The sequence below is a fragment of the Tursiops truncatus genome, chromosome 3 (assembly GCF_011762595.2).
Source record: "Tursiops truncatus isolate mTurTru1 chromosome 3, mTurTru1.mat.Y, whole genome shotgun sequence".
Taxonomy (NCBI): domain Eukaryota; kingdom Metazoa; phylum Chordata; class Mammalia; order Artiodactyla; family Delphinidae; genus Tursiops; species Tursiops truncatus.
Genome location: NC_047036.1, coordinates 42778235 through 42798462, shown reverse-complemented (window position 1 = coordinate 42798462; position 20228 = coordinate 42778235). Strand labels below are relative to the sequence as shown.

Sequence of the window (20228 nt, the reverse complement as noted above, 5' to 3'; positions counted from 1 at the left end):
TCCCAAGCTATATCACTAAGACATAAATGGAAAAAGGAATAAAGTACTCACTCATTCTCTATAGTGAATCAACATATAAAGCAAATGTTGCAATGATACTCAAATACATAAGAAAGTAACTTGTGTATAAGAAATGGCAAGCCCTTAGAGTCAACAGGAAATGTTTTAGGCTCAAGAAACAGACTAACATACCTTTCAATCAACTAAAGTTTCTGTATACTCTTCCCAAGATTTCCTGTCTCTGTTAGAAATCAGAATAGTAGTTACTCCTGACAGAGGGATTGTACCTTGAAGGGAGACACAGGAGGGCTTCTAGGGTCCTCCTATAATGCATTGTTTCTTGATCTGGGTGCTGGTTACAAGGGAGTGTTCAGCTTGTAAAACTCCAGTGACCTGTACATTTATGATATGTATATTACTCAATTAAAAATACTGAATCTGTGTGTACACTATGCTTCAATAAAAAAAAATTATTTAGTTAAGAAGAACCTGGCCTGGCCTAGACACTTCTGTGGACAAATTCTACTAAACTTATAAAAAGCAGGTAATTTCCATGTTCCAGAGCTTATTTTTCTTTTAAATGAAAAGCCTGAAAACAGAATCAAATGAGAACAACTTAAAGAAAACTACAGGCCAATCTTTTTTCTTTTTTTTTTGCGGTACGCGGGCCTCTCACTGTTGTGGCCTCTCCCATCGCGGAGCACAGGCTCCAAACGCGCAGGCTCAGCGGCCATGGCTCACAGGCTTAGCCACTCCGTGGCATGTGGGATCTTCCCGGACCGGGGCACGAACCCACGTCCCCTGCATCGGCAGGCAGACTCTCAACCACTGCACCACCAGAGAAGCCCCAGGCCAATCTTATATAATTCAAAAAGTGCTAAATAAAACACCTGATTTCATCCAATACTGCAATAAAATAACTATATTTATCCAAGGAATGAATTTATCCTAGAAACTTATCCTAGGAACACAAAGTTAGTTCAAGTTAAAAAAAAAAAATCCAATTGATATAACCACTATGGAGAACAGTATGGAGATGCCTTAAAAAACTAAAAATAGAACTACCATATGACCCAACAATCCCAACACTGGGCATATACCCAGAGAAAACCATAATTCAAAAAGACACATGCACCCTAATGTTCACTGCAGCACTATCAGCAACAGCCAGGACATGGAAGCAACCTAAATGTCCATCAACAGAGGAATGGATAAAGAAGATGTGGTACATATATATATAATGGAATATTACTCAGCCATAAAAAGGAATGAAATGGGGTCATCTGTACAGACACGGATGGACCTAGAGACTGTCACACAGAGTGAAGTAAGTCAGAAAGAGAAAAACAAATATCGTATATTAACACATATATGTGGAATCTGAAAAAACTGGTATAGACAATCTTATTTACAAAGCAGAAATAGAGACACAGATGTAGAGAACAAACATACAGATACCAAGGGGGAAAGGGGGAGGTGGGATGAATTGGGAGATGGGGATTGACATATATACACTATTGATACTATGTATAAAATAGATAACGAATGAGAACCTACTATGTAGCACAGGGAACTCTACTCAGTGCTCTGTGGTGACCTAAATGAGAAGAAAATCCAAAAAAGAGGGGATATATGTATACATATCGCTGATTCACTCTGCTGTACAATATAAACTAACACAATATTGTAAAGCAACTATACTCCAATAAATAAATAAAATCTAAATAAATTAATTTAAAAAATAAAATAGAAAATCCATTTATTTCCCTACACTAAAATATTTAAAGAAGAAAAACAACAGAAATCAGTAATTCCAAAAAAAAAAAAAAAGCACTGGCTAACTTTCAACTGCCATTCCTGAACAAAACTAATAGTCAAGCAGAAAGGAAAGAAACTTCCTTGGCATGACTGAAAAAAAAATTAACAGAAGCCTAAAGCAAACATTACACTTTAATTATAAAAAATGTGGCGCATTCCCACTGAAATGAGGAAAAGCCTAAATGCTTGTTACTTCTACTACTATTCAATGAATGGTAGATTTGTCCAGTGCTTCAAGACACACAAAAAAAAAAAAAAAAGAATAAAATTGCATGAGATGAATCTGCATCAGACATCATGAGGGAAGAGACAGAATGCTTAACAGATGGTGCCGGGAAAACTGGGTTACCATATGCAGATAAAATGATCTCTATTTCACACCATATTCAAAAGGATGGATTCAACTGTACACTTAAAAATTGTTAAGATGAGAGAGCTTATTCAACTTGATAAAGTATAGCTAAAAAAACCCTATAGCTAACATCATACTTAATAATGAGAAACTCAAAAGTTTTCCCACTAATATCAGGTATAAAGCAAGGATGTGCCCTCTCATCACTCCTTTTCAACATCATACTGGAAGTTCTATCTAAAAAGTATACATATTGGGAAGGAAGACATACAACATAAAACTGTCTTTTTTCACAAATGACATGATCACCAATGTAGACAACCCAAAAGAACTGACAAAAAAACCTCCTGTGGAATTAACGTGCAATTTCAGCAAGGTTGGAGGATACAAGGTTATTACACAGAAGTTAACTGCATTCCTACACACCAGCAATGAACAAGTAGAATTTGAAATTAAAAACACATTACCATTTACATTAACACCCCAAAAAATGAACCTGTTGGGTATAAACCTAACAAAATATGTAGATCTATATGTGGGAAACTGTAAAACTCTGGTTAATGAAATCAAAGAAAAACTAAATAGACTGAGAGATAATTCCACATTCATGGATAGGAAGACTCCATATTGTCAAGATGTCAGTTCTTCCCAACTTGATCTATAAGTTCAATATCAATCAAAATTGCAGCAAGTTATATATTTTGTGGATATCAACAACTGATTTTAAAGTTTATATGGAAAGACAAAAGACCCAGAACAGCCACCACAATATTGAAGGAGAACAAAGTTGGAGGTCTGACACTACCCAACTTTAAGACTTACTATAAAGCTATAGTAACCAGGCCAGTGTGGTATTAGCAAAATAACAAATAGATCAATGGAACAGAACAGAGAGCCTAGAAATAGACCCATATTAATATAGTCAACTGATCTTTGACAAAACAGCAAAGGCAATAAAATGGAGCAAAGAAAATCTTTTCAACAAATGGTGCTGGAACAACTGGACATCCACATGGTATAAAAAAAAGAAAAAAGGAATCTAGGGCTTCTCTGGTGGCGCAGTGGTTGAGAGTCCGCCTGCCGATGCAGGGGACACAGGTTCGTGCCCCGGTTCAGGAAGATCCCACATGCCGTTGAGCGGCTGGGCCCGTGAGCCATGGCCGCTGAGCCTGCGCGTCCGGAGCCTGTGCTCCGCAACGGGAGAGGCCACAACAGTGAGAGGCCCGTGTACCGCAAAAAAAAAAAAAAAAAAAGAATCTAGAGCAGACCTTACACCCTTCACAAAAATTAACTAAAAATGGATCACAGACCTAAATGTAAATGCAAAACTATAGAACTCCTAGAATATAACAGGAGAAAATCTAGATGACCTTGAGAATGGCAATGGCTTTTTAGATACAACACCAAAGGCATAATCCATTAAAGAAATAATTGATAAGCTGGACTTCACTAAAATTAAAAACTTCTCTGTGAAAGATAATGTCAAGTAAATGAAAAGACAAGCCACACACTGCGAGAAGATATTTGCAAAAGACATATCTGATAAAAGACTGTTATCCAAAATAAACAACTCTTAAAATTCAACAATAAGAAAACCCAATTAAAAAATGGGTCAAAGACCTTAACAGTCACCTCATCAAAGAAGAATATAGGGCAAATAAGCATATGGAAAGATGCTCCACATGACAGGACATCAGAGAAATGCAAATTAAAACAATAAGATGCCACTATATACCTATTAGAATGGCCAAAATCAATAACACTGACAACAACAAATGCTGAGGAGTATGTGGAGCAACAAAAACTCTCATTTATTGCTGGTGGGAATGCAAAATGTTACAGACACAATTTGGAAGACAGTCTGGTTGTTTCTTACAAAAATAAACATACTCTTAACCATACCATCCAGCAACTATGCTCCCTGGTATTTATCCAAAGGAGTTGAAAACTTATGTCCACAAAGAAACCTGCACATGGATGTTTCTAACAGTTTTATTCATAACTGCCAAAACTTGGAAGCAACAAAGATGTCCATCAGTAGGTGAATGTTTAAAAAAAAAACAAAAAACCCGTGGTACATTCAGACAATGGAATGTTATTCAGTACTAAAAAAAGAAAAAAGAAAAAAAAATAATACCTATCAAGCCATGAAAAGACATGGAGGAAGCTTAAATGCATATTACTAAGTGAAAGGAGCCAATCTGAAAAGGCCACATACTGTATGATTCCAGCTATACGACCTTCTGGAAAAGGCAGAACTATGGAGACAATAAAAAGATCAGTGGTTGCTAGGAGTTGAAGAAGAGGGCAGGGATGAATGGGTGGAGCATGGAGGATTTTTAGAGCAGTGAAAATATTCTGTATGATACTATAATGGTGGATACATGTCATTACACATTTGTGCAAACCCACAGAATATACAACACAATGAGTGAACCATAATGTAAACTATGGACTTTGGGTAATAATGATGTGCCAACGTAGATTCATCAATTGTAACAAATGTACTACTCTGGTGGGGGAGGTTGGTAGTTGGGGAAGCAGAGCATGCGTCAGGACAGGGGGTTTATGGGAACTCTATACCTTCCCTTTAATTTTGCTGTGACCCTAAAATTGCTCTAAAAAGTAATTTTTAATCATTTTTTACCTTAAAAAATGATTAAGACAGTAAATTTTATGTTACATTTATGTTACCAAGATTTAAAAAAAAAAACCTCCACTATCACTGAAGACCCATGGCCCAAGTTGACGAGAAAAACCCTAACGTCAAAGATTCTTTTTTGTGAGCCCTGTATGTACACTCATACTACATATACTATGTCCTGATTTGGCACCCAAATAAATATGGCCATCATGAATTTTTTTTTTAAAGTACAGATTCGGATGAATAAAATTTAAACGTGAAAGGTAAAACTCTAAAGATAACTTAGGTGGTTACTTTTTTGACACAGAGGTAGGGAAAAGCATCTTAACTAAAAGTGCAAAAGCAAATCAGAAAGCAAAAAAAAATTAATGGCTTTGAATTAAAATTTTTGATCAGCAAGGAATATCATGGACAAAGTTGACAGATAATAAATGGAAGAAGATATTCACAACGTCTAAATCAGAAAAAAGTGTAAAATCTTGAACATACAAAGAATACCTGCCAATCAACAAGAGGAAGAAAGCAAACCCAATAGAAAAATGGACTAAATATATGATACGCAACTTACAGAAGTGGAAACCCAAAAAGATAACATGCATGCATATGAAGAGACAGTTAAGCTAATAAATAATCAGATAAGCGAATTTAAAACAGAGATTTTACTATATACCCAATAGGCTGGCTAAAAGCACAAGACTGAATAGTAATGTCAATGGAATATAAGAGCCCTCAGGTCCTACTTATGGGAGTATAGACTGACATAGCTATTCTGGAAAGCAATTATTAAATATTTAATCAAATTAAGTATTTATACACCCCATGACCCTGTAATTCCTCTCCTGAGTCCATTACCCAAAGAATTCTCACTTAGACCCATAAAGGGACATGTAAAAGAATGTTCATCCTTGTGGTGCTGGAGGGGAATAAGAGGTAATTACAGTGTCCATCATGGGGATAGGGAGGATATAAAACTTGGTGATAAAGTATATGAAATACCATACAGTAGTTAGAAATAATGCAATCAATTATCAATTAGGAATATGTCATAAACATAGTGGTGGGGGGTAAGAAAAAATTATGAGATCTTCAGCACAGTAACATTTTTCTAAGTTAAAATTACAAGCACACAAAAAAATAGGCACACGTAACAACATATCTTTTAAAACACACACACAAAAAGAATGGCTGCTTCAGGGAAGTAGAGGAGTAAGAATTCCCTGACACTTCTAATAGCTAGTCTAGGAAGAATTCAAATCATTCAAAAATGGGTAAAAAAGAAATCAGCAAAGGCAGCACAGGATCTGTTCAATACAACAAGGAAAGAGAGAGGAGGGAAGGATGAAACAAGAAATGAGAGCTTAAAAAACTTAAATCCTCTAGAAAAGCACAACATGATTCCTCTCTAAGAAACCTGCTCTCCCCAACAAAACAGCCTAGCCCTGGCCCAATCACTTAAGAGTAGAACCCATCAGTCAAGAAGCTGTGTCCAGGCACAGGGGTGAGTTTTTAATGTTCCACTCTTAAATACAAAAAGGCAGTCAAGGATCACCAGACTTCTGAAGAAAGTCACCTACATGAAACAAAACAAACACAGGGAAAAGAAGTCTAAGAACCAGCACAGGGAACAGAAATAACATTCAAATGAAATTATAATAATCCTCAGAGAAAAAAATAAGAAAATAAGTAAAGGGTATGAATTTCAGATTTAAAAGGCCCACTCACTAAGTGTCTATATAGACTAAGTGTATAATAAATAAAAAGTTCCACATCAAGTTACACAATCATAAAATTTTCAGAATACAGAAGACAAAGTAAGATCCTAAAAGCTTTAGAAGAGTTTAGAAAAAGTCATATACAAAGGACCAGAACTCATATCAAACTAAGCAGCATCACTAGTATTTCACGTACAATGAAGCAATTATAAAGTTTTGGGGGAAAATTATTTCCAACCTAAAATGTTACTCAAAGTGGGAATCAATCTTCTGTTTTTATGAATCAATTATGAAAGTAAAGATATTTGCAATCTCTCAAATTTCTTTCCCATGCTTCCTTTCCCAAGAAGCTGCAGGAAAATGGGCTCCACTGAAGTGGGGAGGCAGGGGAATCAAGATAGAAAAAACATGGGATTCAGGGAAAAGAAAGGTGACACACGAAAGAGGTGAAGGGTAATTCTTGGGATGAGAGGCTAGAGAGGCAAGTCTATCCTGGAGAGGATAGAGGAATCAAGAAAAAATGAAACTGATAGATCACTGTATACGTCATAGAACCTAACCATGAATATAGTCTGATGCATATCCATGCTTAGAAAGATGTGTTAAAAACTATGAACATAAATAGATATGAATAAATAGCTGTGCTTCTGGCAGAGGGTTTTGAAGTAAATTAGCAATAGAAACACAGATCAAGTAAACAAGGTAATGATTAACTCTAGTAAAAAACAAAACAGAAGATTGAATAATAAAGGAAATGCAACCATAATATATTACATGGTTCACGTATGAATGATATATACACAGCCATGATATAAAAACTGAGTATAGGTTTTTATGCAAAAAGTGTGGTAACTATTAGGAGAGTGCGAAGGGAAGAAGTGTGAGTGGAGTATACAGGGGAAAGGGAGGGAGCTAAATATTGGTATCGGAGGAGGGTTGGATCCAGGACCCACCACCTAATCCCCTCCACCCACCCCCTACCCCCAAGGATACCAAAATCCCTGGGCGCACAGGTCCCTCATATAAAATGGTGTCGTCTTTGCATATAACCTAACATCCTCCACATACTTTAAATGATCTCTAGATTACATATAATACTAAATACAATGTAAATGCTATATATATAGTTGCCAGTGGAGGGCAAATTCAAGTTTTGCTTTGGGGAACTTTCTGGAATTTTTTTCCAAGTATTTTTCATCCATAGTTGGTTGATTCATGCAGAAATCTAAACAATCAGAGTTGAAAGACTGTCAACAGACACTCATGGTTAAACCTGGGAGCCAAGATTTCACTTCATTTTCTTTCTTTTCACAACTATATTTAAGTTTTTCCACTATTTTTTTTTACAATAAGAGTATGTAGGTATTAACTTAGTATAGCATTCATTGGCCTAGTATGTATTTCTGTAATAAGGAAATCTATTTTCATGAAAAAAATATTTTACTTAAAAAAGAGCTACCAAAGTATTTGTTATCCAGAAGGTGAGCAGGCAATCTATATTTTTCATTATTTGATTTTATATCATTAGCCTGAACATTCAAGATCTAATGCTAAGAAAAGTCCAGGGTTTTAGTTGGTGGCTATTTCAATCTAGTTTACTGATGATTTCACTACAAAGTCACGTTATACCTTAATATACTATAGACCCAAACTTTCATTCCCTTACAAAAATTATCTTTGACACCTCACAGAACAAGGTTTCTCCTGATTACGCAATGATCTATGCATATAGATGTGTTAAGAAGTATAGATTACTTTTACCCAATTTTCTTTTTTGAATACTTCAAGTACATACACATGCATGTGGTTAGCCTTCTGCTGGGGTTTCAGCAGGCATAAATTTCATCAACTTCTGAGAATCTGAATATTCTATATTAAACCGCTGCATTTAAATGTTTACAAAAGACAAATGCATCTTGGTAATAGCAAAAGCATTTCTTCTAAACTCAACTTCCTTCTATCAAGAGAATTACTCTAAGAAAAGAGAGAGAGAGAGAATTACTCTGAAATTAAGGTGAACATGGGAATTAAATTTGCTTTAACCCAATGAACTCTGATTCTCGAACTCCCCTTCACATTTTAGAAACTACCTCTCCACAGGTTTTTTCACTTTGGGACAGGCTTCAGTGAGCCAGTAGCTTCCTAGACTATAAAATGTTTTACTTCATCCACTAATTTTTGATGAGAGAAATGAAACTACCTGGTGTCACCAGGCCCTCTCTTGTATCAGAGTAAGACTTAAAAGTAGTAGTTACTCAAATTCATAGAGACTCACAGTAAATTCATAGTAACTCAAATTCATAGAAAGTAAACAGTGATTGCCAAGAGCTGAGGAGACGAAGTACTGGCGAGTTATTGTTCAATGGGCACGAAGTTTCAGTTTGGGAAGATGAAAAAATTCCAGAGGTAGATGGTGGTGATGGCTGCACAGCAATATGAATGTCCTTAATGTCACTGAACTGTACACTTAAAAATGGTTAATACAGTTAATTTTGTGTTACGTGTATTTTACCACAATAAGAAAAACTGAAGAAAAATAGTAGAAATAGCATTTCAGCCTGCTTTGGACTTCAACAAAATGAAACACTACTGCCATAAGTTTAACTTCCTAGCCCAGGTCCTACCACTTCCACCCATCTTCCCATCCACATCAACTTTATAAAATATGTAGGCGAACCAGATGGAAATAAATGGTAGGAGAAAACAACAGCTCCCTTATCTTGATTTGTTTCTCTTATTTGCCTAGGACCTCCCCTAAATTTGTTTTCAGATCCCAAAGAAACTCATATTATCTAGATATGAGTTTGGTTTAAACAGTTATCCTGACAGGTCACCACCACTGCAACCTGCTTCAACACCTTACAGAGTCCAATCTCCTACTGCCTTATATCAGGAACCCTGACAATCCCCTAAGCAGCCTGAAAGCCAAACATGCAACTTCCAGGTCGGGCAAAGGTTTTACAGCAAACCTACTAAATCAAAGGATACACTCTACAGCACTACACTCTCTCCTCTCTCCTTTAGCTGTAAGTGGCCCCCAACCCAAAATATTCAAGTCAGAATGAATTCTCACTAGAAAATTTAGAAAACATCCTCTACAAGACATCTACTAGTCAGCTCCTCATCCACTGGATGAAGCCCTTAACCTAAAAACGGTTTTACATTTTTGCCTTAACACATACCTGACAATGAAGCCAGAGTCCTGTTAAAAGTGTCTCCATTTGCTCCAGAAGAATACCTATCCTGTAAGAAAAAAAAAAGACTAGTTTTCTACTTTGAATAATAAAAATGTGTAATCTATCTCACAAATACTACAAAATTTTAACAACTGGGTTTTGTTCAGAACAAAACAATTACAGAATGTAAGATTTTCTGAGTCACTGCATGTTCCTTTATTAATTACTCTAAAACACCTCCACTTTAACATTGTACGTATAGCATATTAATATATCACTTAAAACACTGGTCAGCAAACTACAGCCACAAGAGAAATCTGGTGGGCTACCAGTTTTTGTAAATAAAGTTTTACTGGAACACAGCCACGCTCAATTCATCTAGGTATGTCGATGGCTGCTTTTGCATTACAATAGCAAAGTCGCAACAGAGACCATAAGGCCTTCAAAGTTTAAAATGTTTACTACCTGGCCCTGTATGGAGTTTGCTGACACCCAACTTCAAATAAAACTTTAGCCACCCTACTTGAAAAGTATAATCAAACACTATTATTATATAACTACAATAACCAAAGTAATACATGAGTAAATCAATACCTGCCAATACACAATATAGGTTACAGAGTTCAGTATTTTACAGTATACTCATCAAATCTGTACAGAATAAAGTAGAGCACAGAAGGAGAGTGGCAGATAACAATTTCTACAGTAAAGCACTACAGAAATTTATTTTTAAACTTCAATTGTTTTTATATGAAGTGAAACTAATGTACTCACATTATTAAAAAAAGAATTAATTCTAAAGCAAAGAAAACCTCACTTATGCACTAAAAACAGTGTATCTACAGATGTTATCTCGCAGGTGCACTAAAAATCCAATGAAATGGTGGACGCCAGCTACAGGTCAGAATATTCATGGTTAATTTCAATCAAATTTGTCACAGAAATAGTTCAAGATTGCCTTTAATGCTCCCAAATACTGATTGTCCCATTTTCCCTACTTCAGTCTCAAAATATATTCGCTATTAATACATATGCATTATGCTTGCAATGGTGTAACGACTGGTGGACTCAGAAAATTCATAGCTAAATGTCAAGTTAATTTTGGAACCTTCCAACATTTCTCAGGGTATTCCTGGGTTAATGACAACATGAGTAACATTTTCCTCACTTCCAACTCCTAGGATGTCCTTATCATCATTAAATCTTTATTTCCTCTCAAACAAGCTTCCTCTACTTAAGGCAAAACTTTTGAACAGAGCTCTGAAATTCTTGCACATCAAAATCAGAATTCAATCATTTAAAAACGAAAAGTGACCTAAAATTTACAGATGATACTTTAATTAACTGATTGCATTAGAAGAATCACAATATTTTTTCAAATAAATTCCTTTAAATAAACCCAAAGCTGGAGGGAGCGTACCAAGGTAGGTCTCTTCAGGTAATACTTTTATCTAAAATTTCTTTCACAAAAGACACTAAATGACTTTAAAAACTACCTTTATAAAGCTCAAAAGTCATCCAGTTATTTTTCCAACTTATTAAAAATAGACAATAGAATCCTGGAAATGGCTTGGGCTACAGTAAAAAGTTCCAATTTATGATTACCATAGACATTAAAACAAGAAAAGTAATCCAGTTTTCCCTGTTTAAACTGAAACCCTGAAGACTTCTTTCTCTTTTCTAGTGGCCAAAGTATTACTGGATGAATAGAGCCCCAAAAAGGGCTGGTTTTATAAGTGTTATAATGCTTTCAGCATTATATAACTGATAAAAAAGTAATGAAACACTCTGGCACCAAAGAATCGAAAAATTACTATTATTAGACAATCTTCAGACTGTGGAATTTAATGTCCCAAATACATTCCAAGGCAAATTTTTTTAAAAAAATTTTTTCAACAAAATTCACCTTTCATCATAAAAAATCCTTAACCTTTTTCATTACCTTAAAAATGAATTAACTTCATATTTCCTTCCAGCTATTGCATCACTTCTCTGCTCCTTTGTAGGCAAAACATCTTGTCTACAGTTGCTGCCTCCACTTTCTCATATTCCATTTTTCCTTCAAGCCACTCTAGTCTAGCCTCCATCCTCACCTCTGCTCTGAAAAAGCTTATAATAAGGATATTATGTAATAAAATTACTACTTTTATGCTTCATCCTACCAGAACTCTCAGCAGCATTTGAAACAACAGACTCTCCTTCCTCTTTCCAACATTCTTCTCTGGCTTAAGGAACACACACTCCCCTGGTTTTCCTCTTGCCCCACTGGCCACTCCCTCCTCAATCTCCTTTGCCAGCTCCTCCTCTAACGTTCCTTTAAAGTTGGAGTGCCCCACAGTTCATGGCACAGCCCTCAGTCTATTTTACTCTATCTAACTTTACCCAATCTCACAGCTTTAAACCCCATTAATATATAGGTAATTCCCAAATTTGTATCTATAGCTCTGATCCCTCTCCTAAGCAACAAATTCATATTATCTACTGACTGGCATTCCTACTTACATGTTTTCTTAGGTATCTCAAAATGAACACAGCAAATTCAGAATTCTTGATTTTTTTCCCCTCCCAAATTTGTTCATCTTCCACATGTTTCCCATTTCAGTAAAGAGCACCATCATCCATCTAGTTGCTTAAATTTAAAAACCTGGCATCACTCTCTCTTTCATTCCCCATATCCAGCCCATCCAGTCCTATCAGCTCTATGTCCACCACTATCTCCAGGGTCCTCTCCCTCTCCTTTTCTCTTTCCTTCTCGGATTTCATTTTCTACCAATCTTGTCTTATCTCACTGTGCTTCAGCCATACTAGCTATAGCAGATTGAATAATGGCCACTCAATGATATTGTCCTAATTCCTGAAAGGTGTAAATGTTATCTTATTTGGAAAAAAGAGATCGAGCAGATATAATTAAGAATTCTGGGACTTTCCTGGAAGTGCAGTGGTTAAGAATCTGCCTGCCAATGCAGGGGACACGGGTTCGTGCCCTGGTCCGGGAAGATCCCACATGCCGTGGAACAACTAAGCCCGTGTGCCACAACTACTGAGCCCACGTGCCCTAGAGCCCGTACTCTGCAACAAGAGAAGCCACTGCAATGAGAAGCCCGCACACTGCAACTGAAGAGTAGCCCCCGCTCGCTGCAACTACAGAAAGCCCACACGCGGCAACGAAGACCCAACGCAGCCAAAAATTAAAAAAAAAAAAAAAAGAATTCTGAAATGAGGAGATTACCCCAGATTATCACAGTGGGCTCTAAATGTCATCACAAGTGTCCTTATGAGAGGCAAAGGGTATTAAGACAAACACAGAGAAGGCCTGTGAAGACAGCAGAAAAAGAGGCAGCCACAAGCCAAGGACTGCCCATAACCACCAGAAGCTAGAAGAGGCATGGATTATCTCCTAGAGTCTACAGAAGGAAGACAGCACTGCTGACACCATGATTTCTAACTTCTGGCCTCCAGAACTGTAAGAGAAATTTTTCTGTTACTGTAAGCCACCTAGGTTGTGGTAATTTGTTACAGCAGCCATAGAAAACTAATACATTGTACTTCCTCCTGTTGCCCTGATACCCCAAGTTTGTTCCCTTCTCTGGATCTTTACACATCATGTCCTACTGGGACTCCTTCAGGTCTCCAGCTCATGAGTCATAGTCTCAGGGAAGCTTTTCCTCTCCAAGTAATCTAAATCTACCCCATCCCAATATCTCTCTCTCTCTCTCTCTCTCTCCCTCTCTTTCTCTCCCTTTCCCTCTCTCTCTCTCTCTCTCTCTCTCTCACACACACACACACACACACACACACACAGAGTTTCCTGATTTTTTTCATAATATTTTTCACTCTATATTTGATTTTCAATGTGCTTATTCTGTGTCCCCCAGTAAAACAGAACATCCATGACAGTGAGCCCCTTACCTATCACGTTCACCACTCTCTCCAGCACCAAGTATGGCTGAAATAAAAATGTGCTGGGACTTTCCTGGCAGTGCAGTGGTTAAGAATCTGCCTGCCAATGAAGGGGACATGGGTTCGATCCCTGGTCCGGGAAGATCCCACATGCCACGGAGCAACTAAGCCCGTGTGCCACACTACTGAGCCTGCGCTCCACAACTACTGAAGCCTGTGCGCCTAGAGCCTGTGCTTCGCAACAAGAGAAGCCACCGCACCACAACGAAGAGTAGCCCCTGCTCACTGCAACTAGAGAAAGCCAGCAAAGCAACAATGACCCAACGCAGCCAAAAAATAATAATAATAATAAAAATGTGCTGAATGAGTCTCAGGTCTTAACATTACCTTATTTTTAGAACACTTAGCTATAAAATATTTATAACCTCTTTATCCATTCAAATGAACCAACTGAGAAATTTCAAAATGTTTTAAACATAAGGATTCTCACAGGTAGCTACAAATAATCTATTTGCATTTTGATGAACACATTTCTTTTTACCTTATACGTACTCTTATTATTTTCAATTCTGGAATATCTTACTTTTTTTTTTTAGATCTTTTGTCTTTCCAAACAAATGAATACTTCCATTAACATGTTAAGTTGTTTTTTTTAAAAACATGGTAGAGTTTTGATCTCAATTACTTGTCAGGTCTGCTACTCAAGCGAACTTATAGCTGGACAGCTTACGAACCTTGAAGATGCCTCTTCCCTGTCCATTCAGTGACCTATGCAGACAGTTCCATGTGTTTCTTCCCCAGCCCTTTAAGGACCTTTGCAAATATCCTCCATTTTATGCCCAGAATACCCTGAAATGCATCAGAGTACTAAATCAACTTGTACACAATACCAAGATCTCATCTCCTATTCTAGGTTCCATGTCAAATAAAGCCGAGTTACATTGTCCAAATAAACTGACCAGATAGGTTGCATCAGATAGCATGCCATGTAAAATTTAAATTTTGAACAAAATACATCTCTCCTCCTATGATCTAAAACAGAAATTAAAGCCCCCAAATACAGACAATACCATCCTCCATCCCTTCTTCTGATTCATCAGTCCCAGCCAGATCAGCCCCATTCACATTCCCAGTTGAAGTCTGGTCCCTTCTTCAGTTTCTCCAGCAATTGCTGCATGGAGTCATCTTCTAGAATTAATGCAGCTCCTTCAGCACCTCCAGAGCTAGAGAACTCCAACTCTGAGTGTCATGTATCACACACAGACCTAAGGTTCCAGATGACCTATCATGTCACATAAGAAAGAGCAAATCACCTCAAAATAGAAACAATAACCAAAGCCCAGGAACAAATGTGTCTGTTGCAAATGCTTACAATCTAAGCCCTAATTTCTGCACGTGACAGCATTTTCCAAATAAAAGTTATTTCCCCAAACAAAAACATTTAGCAATCAAAACTCACGTCGACGTTATCAACTGCAGACTATACCACAAACCTACTGTGAGGACAGAGTATATACAGAGAAAAAAGAGAGAAAACGAAAGACTCTCTCTCTGGTGTTAGGTTCTCGTGGGCATCAGCCAATCTCCATCAGTTCATTGGAATCCTTTGGTCATAAACTGCCAATCCTCCTTCAAGAGGATTCACTTTTCTCTATCCCCTGGACTAACTCGACCAACATTTCTACCATCATTGCAATCTCTTTAGCCTTCTTCTCAGCCTTCCCATACTTTTTTGTCACTCTGCCCTTGATGCCGTCATTTAGATTTGGGAGATGAGTGAGAGCACTTTCCTGGGTTTTTATTTGGATGAACATATTATGTATCTCCCACAACTTGCTCCTATTCCACATATATGATTTTCTGTGCTCTTGAGTAAGAGACACAGTATCTTCCCACATCTCACTGATGACTAGAAGCAGAAATTGCTGGAAATCTTCCTCAGGCTCCGGCACATCAACTTCCTTAGGTCTGCCAACCCAACGATGTCCAACCACCACATTTTCCCCTGCTACTTCAGAACTGCAGTATGAACATGAACAAAGAAGCCATGAACTTTACTTTCTTATCTAAACAATTATTACAAACTTTGCTTTTACTACTTAATAAAATAATTGTGGATGGACTAATTATCTCAAGCTGTTTCCACTTTAATCACAAGAGTATCTGCCTTTGAAATATGCCACAAAAAAGGCAAAAAGATCAGACAGAAGTGATCACTGTGTAGACTTACTCCCAGGGTCATCTAACAAGAAACATTACAACTAGCAAGCAAACCCAGCATCCTGTTACAGTCATCATACTCATCCATTCCACCACTCATCCCAACAAGTTTGCATGCAACGTGCAAATGCCTAACCACTGGGTTTTCTGGACTGCTGTAACTGTTAACATTATCAAATTTCTCTCAACCCCACATCTTTTATTATTCTATCTTCAGGTGGTACACTCACTTCAAAAACTAGAATTGGGAAGTTCTGAGAACTACCAGAATAGTAGCCTGTTAGTTCAAAATTATATAAGCATGTATCAATATTAAATCTCCAAGTAAGGATCCTGAGAAGCATTCAGAAGAGGCTGATCACATAATAAGGACCTAGGGTATAGCATAGGAAACTCTACTCAATACTCTGTAATGACCTATATGGGAATAGAATCTAAAAAAGAGTGGATATACGTGTATATGTATAACTGACTCACTTTGCTATACAGCAGAAACTAACACAACATTGTAAATCAACTATACTCCAATTTTTAAAAATTAATAAAAAAAAGAAAAGGCTGATCACAGATATTGTTACCAATCTAAGATGGTCTCAGAGCCAATATAAATTGAACAAAAGGGAAGCCCAGCTGTCTCTTGAAATGGAAATTCAATTAGAACAACCAATCAAAATGGTGCCTTTAAAAGAAAATAGGCTGCAGGCTTCCCTGGTGGCGCAGTGGTTGAGAGTCCGCCTGCCGACGCAGGGGACACGGATCCGTGAGCCATGGCCGCCGAGCCTGCGCGTCCGGAGCCTGTGCTCCACAACGGGAGAGGCCACAACAGTGAGAGGCCCACGTACCGCAAAAAAAAAAAAAAAAAAAAAAGAAAATAGGCTGAAGAAAAGACCTCATTTTTCCTACATAAAAACGTCATATATTTATCCTTAGTTTCTACATTTCTTATTCAACCAAGGCAGGCAAACAGAGCCACTGATTGCACCATGTTCCTTCAAGTCAAGTAGGCCAAATAACTAATTGCACAACCAGTACCAGGTGTTAAGTTTGCAGACAAGTGCAAAAAGTTTACTACAAACTGGCCCCACACAAATAGATACTAAGAATCATAAGGTAGAAATGTTAACATAAATTAATATTCAACTCAGTATGACCAATATCAAGAAACAAAGTATGTTACTGAATAGCACAAAGATTTCCAAAAGGTAAATCTAGAAGCCTGACAGTTGACCATCCTCAATTTCAGACACCCTTTGCAATAACCATGCACAACATGCTACAGTGCAGTAAGTACACTGTTTGAAGAGTATTTAGTGAAGACAAAATCTCAGAGTAAGAAAAAATAAAAATTAGACAAGTCCAAGTGGAAGAACATCTGTATTTGTGAGTTAAACTTTGTATTAGAACAAATCTGTTGAGAACCAGGGAAAGAAAGAACCATAAAATATTCTTTGACCAAGTAATTACATTTTAGAAAAAAATACTCCCAAATTAAAACAAAGAATAAACTGTAGATATTCATGACAATATTACAGTGGAAAGATAACAACATCTTAAATTCGCACCAACAGAAAATTATTTGTTATGGTAGCTCTAGTCCATGAAATATTATATAACCATTAGAAATTATTTTTAGGAAATTAGTAATATGGAATAGTTAATGCTGAAGAGTGAAAAAGCTGAAATCAAAAATTATTATGTACTATCATTACAATCTATATAAAAACATGTTTGGGAAAAATAGAAGAAAATTTACTAAAAACAGAGCATTTGTGCTAGTGAGCAAGACTGTTAGGTGATTTTTCTCCTCTTTTCCCAATGGTGTTCCAATATTTTTATGATGGGAAGACTGTAAAAAGATAACATACAAAAGATGTTACTTCTAAAGTAAGTCCCAAAACAAGAAACACGATAAATTCAGATTAACATTTTAGATATTTTAACATAAACTTTATATACATACAGATCAAATCCAATTGAGACAAAGAATTACTTATCTTATGATTTGGGGTAAATTAAGAATTTCCACTAAGACATCACTTTGAAATAGAAAGTGTCAGAATTGACTAACATAAACACCAACTGGAAATTCTAAAAGGAAAAAAATCAACTTTTGGAGACATTTTCAAGTATGTAACACTTATGTAAAAGCAACCCGTTAAAATACACTATCTTCTAAAGTAGAGTCTGTTCACCCTATTAAGTCAATTTTCAAGTGAAAACTGAAATCCAAAACCCACTCCATAACCCCTTCTTCTGAATTCCAATGTAACTCTTCAAACACCATTGAGAAAAAAGATCTGCTGATTTGTACATTTGAAGATCAAACTGATGTTACCATCTGAATCAGCCTAATGTTTTTATCTTGAGAGCCCTGCTTGTAGGAAACCAATTTTCAGAATTCAAAACATCAATCAAAATCAAATTAAATTTTTTCAGTTTTCTATATGACTGTATCTCAGAAACATTCAACCACATTAGCATAAGCTTGCTTTCACCCACAAGTCCTAAATCATTGAGATTTAAATTAAATTGTTAATATTATTATATACATTTTAGTTTTTAATTATCAAATTACCTCAGACTATTTTATTCTATTTGAGGCTTAGCGTGCCTCTTCATCATTCGCCATGAGATAGTTAATAACAATCACACCGAGATAAGCACAACAAACTGTAATTTAGAACTTTCTCACCACAGTGATTTTCAACTTCGATAAAATCTGCAGCATTTAATAACTGCAAACTTTGAATTTTATTACCTTCTCAAATACAGGAACATAGGAAGACATACGAGGTTTGATTATTTCTGCTTCCCAATCTTCATCTCCCATGGTGGCTTCCAGTTCTATTTTCATAAAAATACAAACATGCACATTTAGCCTCAATTAGAATCAGAGAGATCAGAATCATATCTTTAAAAGCATAAACCCTCATCATTTCACATATACCCCTCCAAACTACTCAACTAAGTGTTGATCCTCCCAAAAAGTTTTTGCAAAACAAGCAATTAGGGCTTCCCTGGTGGTGCGGTGGTTGAGAGTCCGCCTGCCAATGCAGGGTACACGGGTTCGTGCCCCGGTCCGGGAAGATCCCACATGCCGCGAAGCGGTTGCGCCCGTGAGCCATGGCCGCTGAGCCTGTGCTCCGCAACGGGAGAGGCCACAACAGTGAGAGGCCCGCGTACCGCAAAAAAAAAAAAAAAACCAAGCAATTAAGTTTTGTTTCTTCCCTAGAGACAGCATTTATGTCCATCCTTTTTCTCTTTAAAAATCAGTTGAACCACTTACCTAATCACTCTAGCAATCACCATGTCCCCACTGATGTTTAGGCTTTCTCCCAAAATCTGTTGTTAGAATTTATCGTCTCCATCGAAGGGTCCTCAAACGTCTTATTGTATATTAAGGGGAGGGGACATTTTTCAGATACTACTCAAGGTTTCTCCCTTCACATGCCTCCCTTCAAAACTAGGTAAGCCGTTTAGCTTGAGGTTTTTTACTTAGTTTCTTGGAGGGGGGGCGGGGATCAAGGCCTCGAAGTTTGGCAGGGAAGGAAGCAGTGGTTAGGTGGCCCGAATACCTCCAACAAAGGACTGGCTTCACCAAGGAGGATTTATACACAGTGTTACTACAACCATCCCTATTCAGAGAAAAAGACAAGCAGGGGCTGGTCAAAAAGGCTCCTTCACCTCCTCTGCAGGCCTCAACCTCAGACTTCGGGCACCCACGGTGCTTTTGGACCCTCCGGCAGAAAGCAGAATGACGCCAAAGGACGGCTTCAAACCCCCGCCCACCGCGTCCGTCCTTCAGTCGGCCCAAAGTCCAGCTACTGGGAAGCCCAGAAGGTCGGGACGAGACGCGTACGGGGCCGAAAAAGCCGCTAGCTCACTCACCTCTCCGCTGCTTGCTCTCCCAGAGTTCTCGCAGGCGCTGACGCCGCGTAAACGGCTGCACGTGCAGGACGCAGGCTGCGTCAGGCGAGCCCCTCCAACAACAAATGGCGCCAGGCAACGAGTGCCCTCAGCCAATCAGCGGTCAGGCAGACGCGCCGTCCCGCCCCCATCTCCAGCCTCTCCTACCCTACTTGTTGGCATTCTAGGCCGCAGTGGCGCGACCCATTAGGCTCCTCCCAGAGTGGTCCGTTAGGCCTGGGGTAGAGAGCTGGCCGTGCGCCGCTTGTCTCTAGATTCTTGGGTGGGGTCCTCAAACTGGAGTGGCTATAGGATTTCCGTATGCGAGAGCTGCAAGTCAGAGTTGAAAACAGGGCTTCCTTGGTGGCGCAGTTGTTGAGAGTCCGCCGGCCAATGCTAGGGGACACAGGTTCGTGCCCCGGTCCGCGAAGATCCCACATGCCGCGAAGCAGCTGGGCGCGTGAGCCATGGCCGCTGAGCCTGCGCGTCTGGGGCCTGTG

General features: G+C 38.0%; 1 protein-coding gene across 1 annotated transcript in view; it reads right to left on the bottom strand.

The window, feature by feature from the left end:
• DDX4 (DEAD-box helicase 4) overlaps window positions 1–20228 on the bottom strand; it is a 69222-nt gene extending 48994 nt beyond the window's left edge. Inside the window, exons 1-3 of the mRNA XM_073802125.1 lie at window positions 19711–20228; window positions 18581–18666; window positions 9709–9769 (exon numbers count right to left, since the gene is read on the bottom strand). Coding sequence (XP_073658226.1) covers window positions 9709–9769; window positions 18581–18652 — 133 coding nt within the window. The 5' untranslated portion in view covers window positions 18653–18666; window positions 19711–20228. The remainder of the gene's footprint in view (window positions 1–9708; window positions 9770–18580; window positions 18667–19710) is intronic.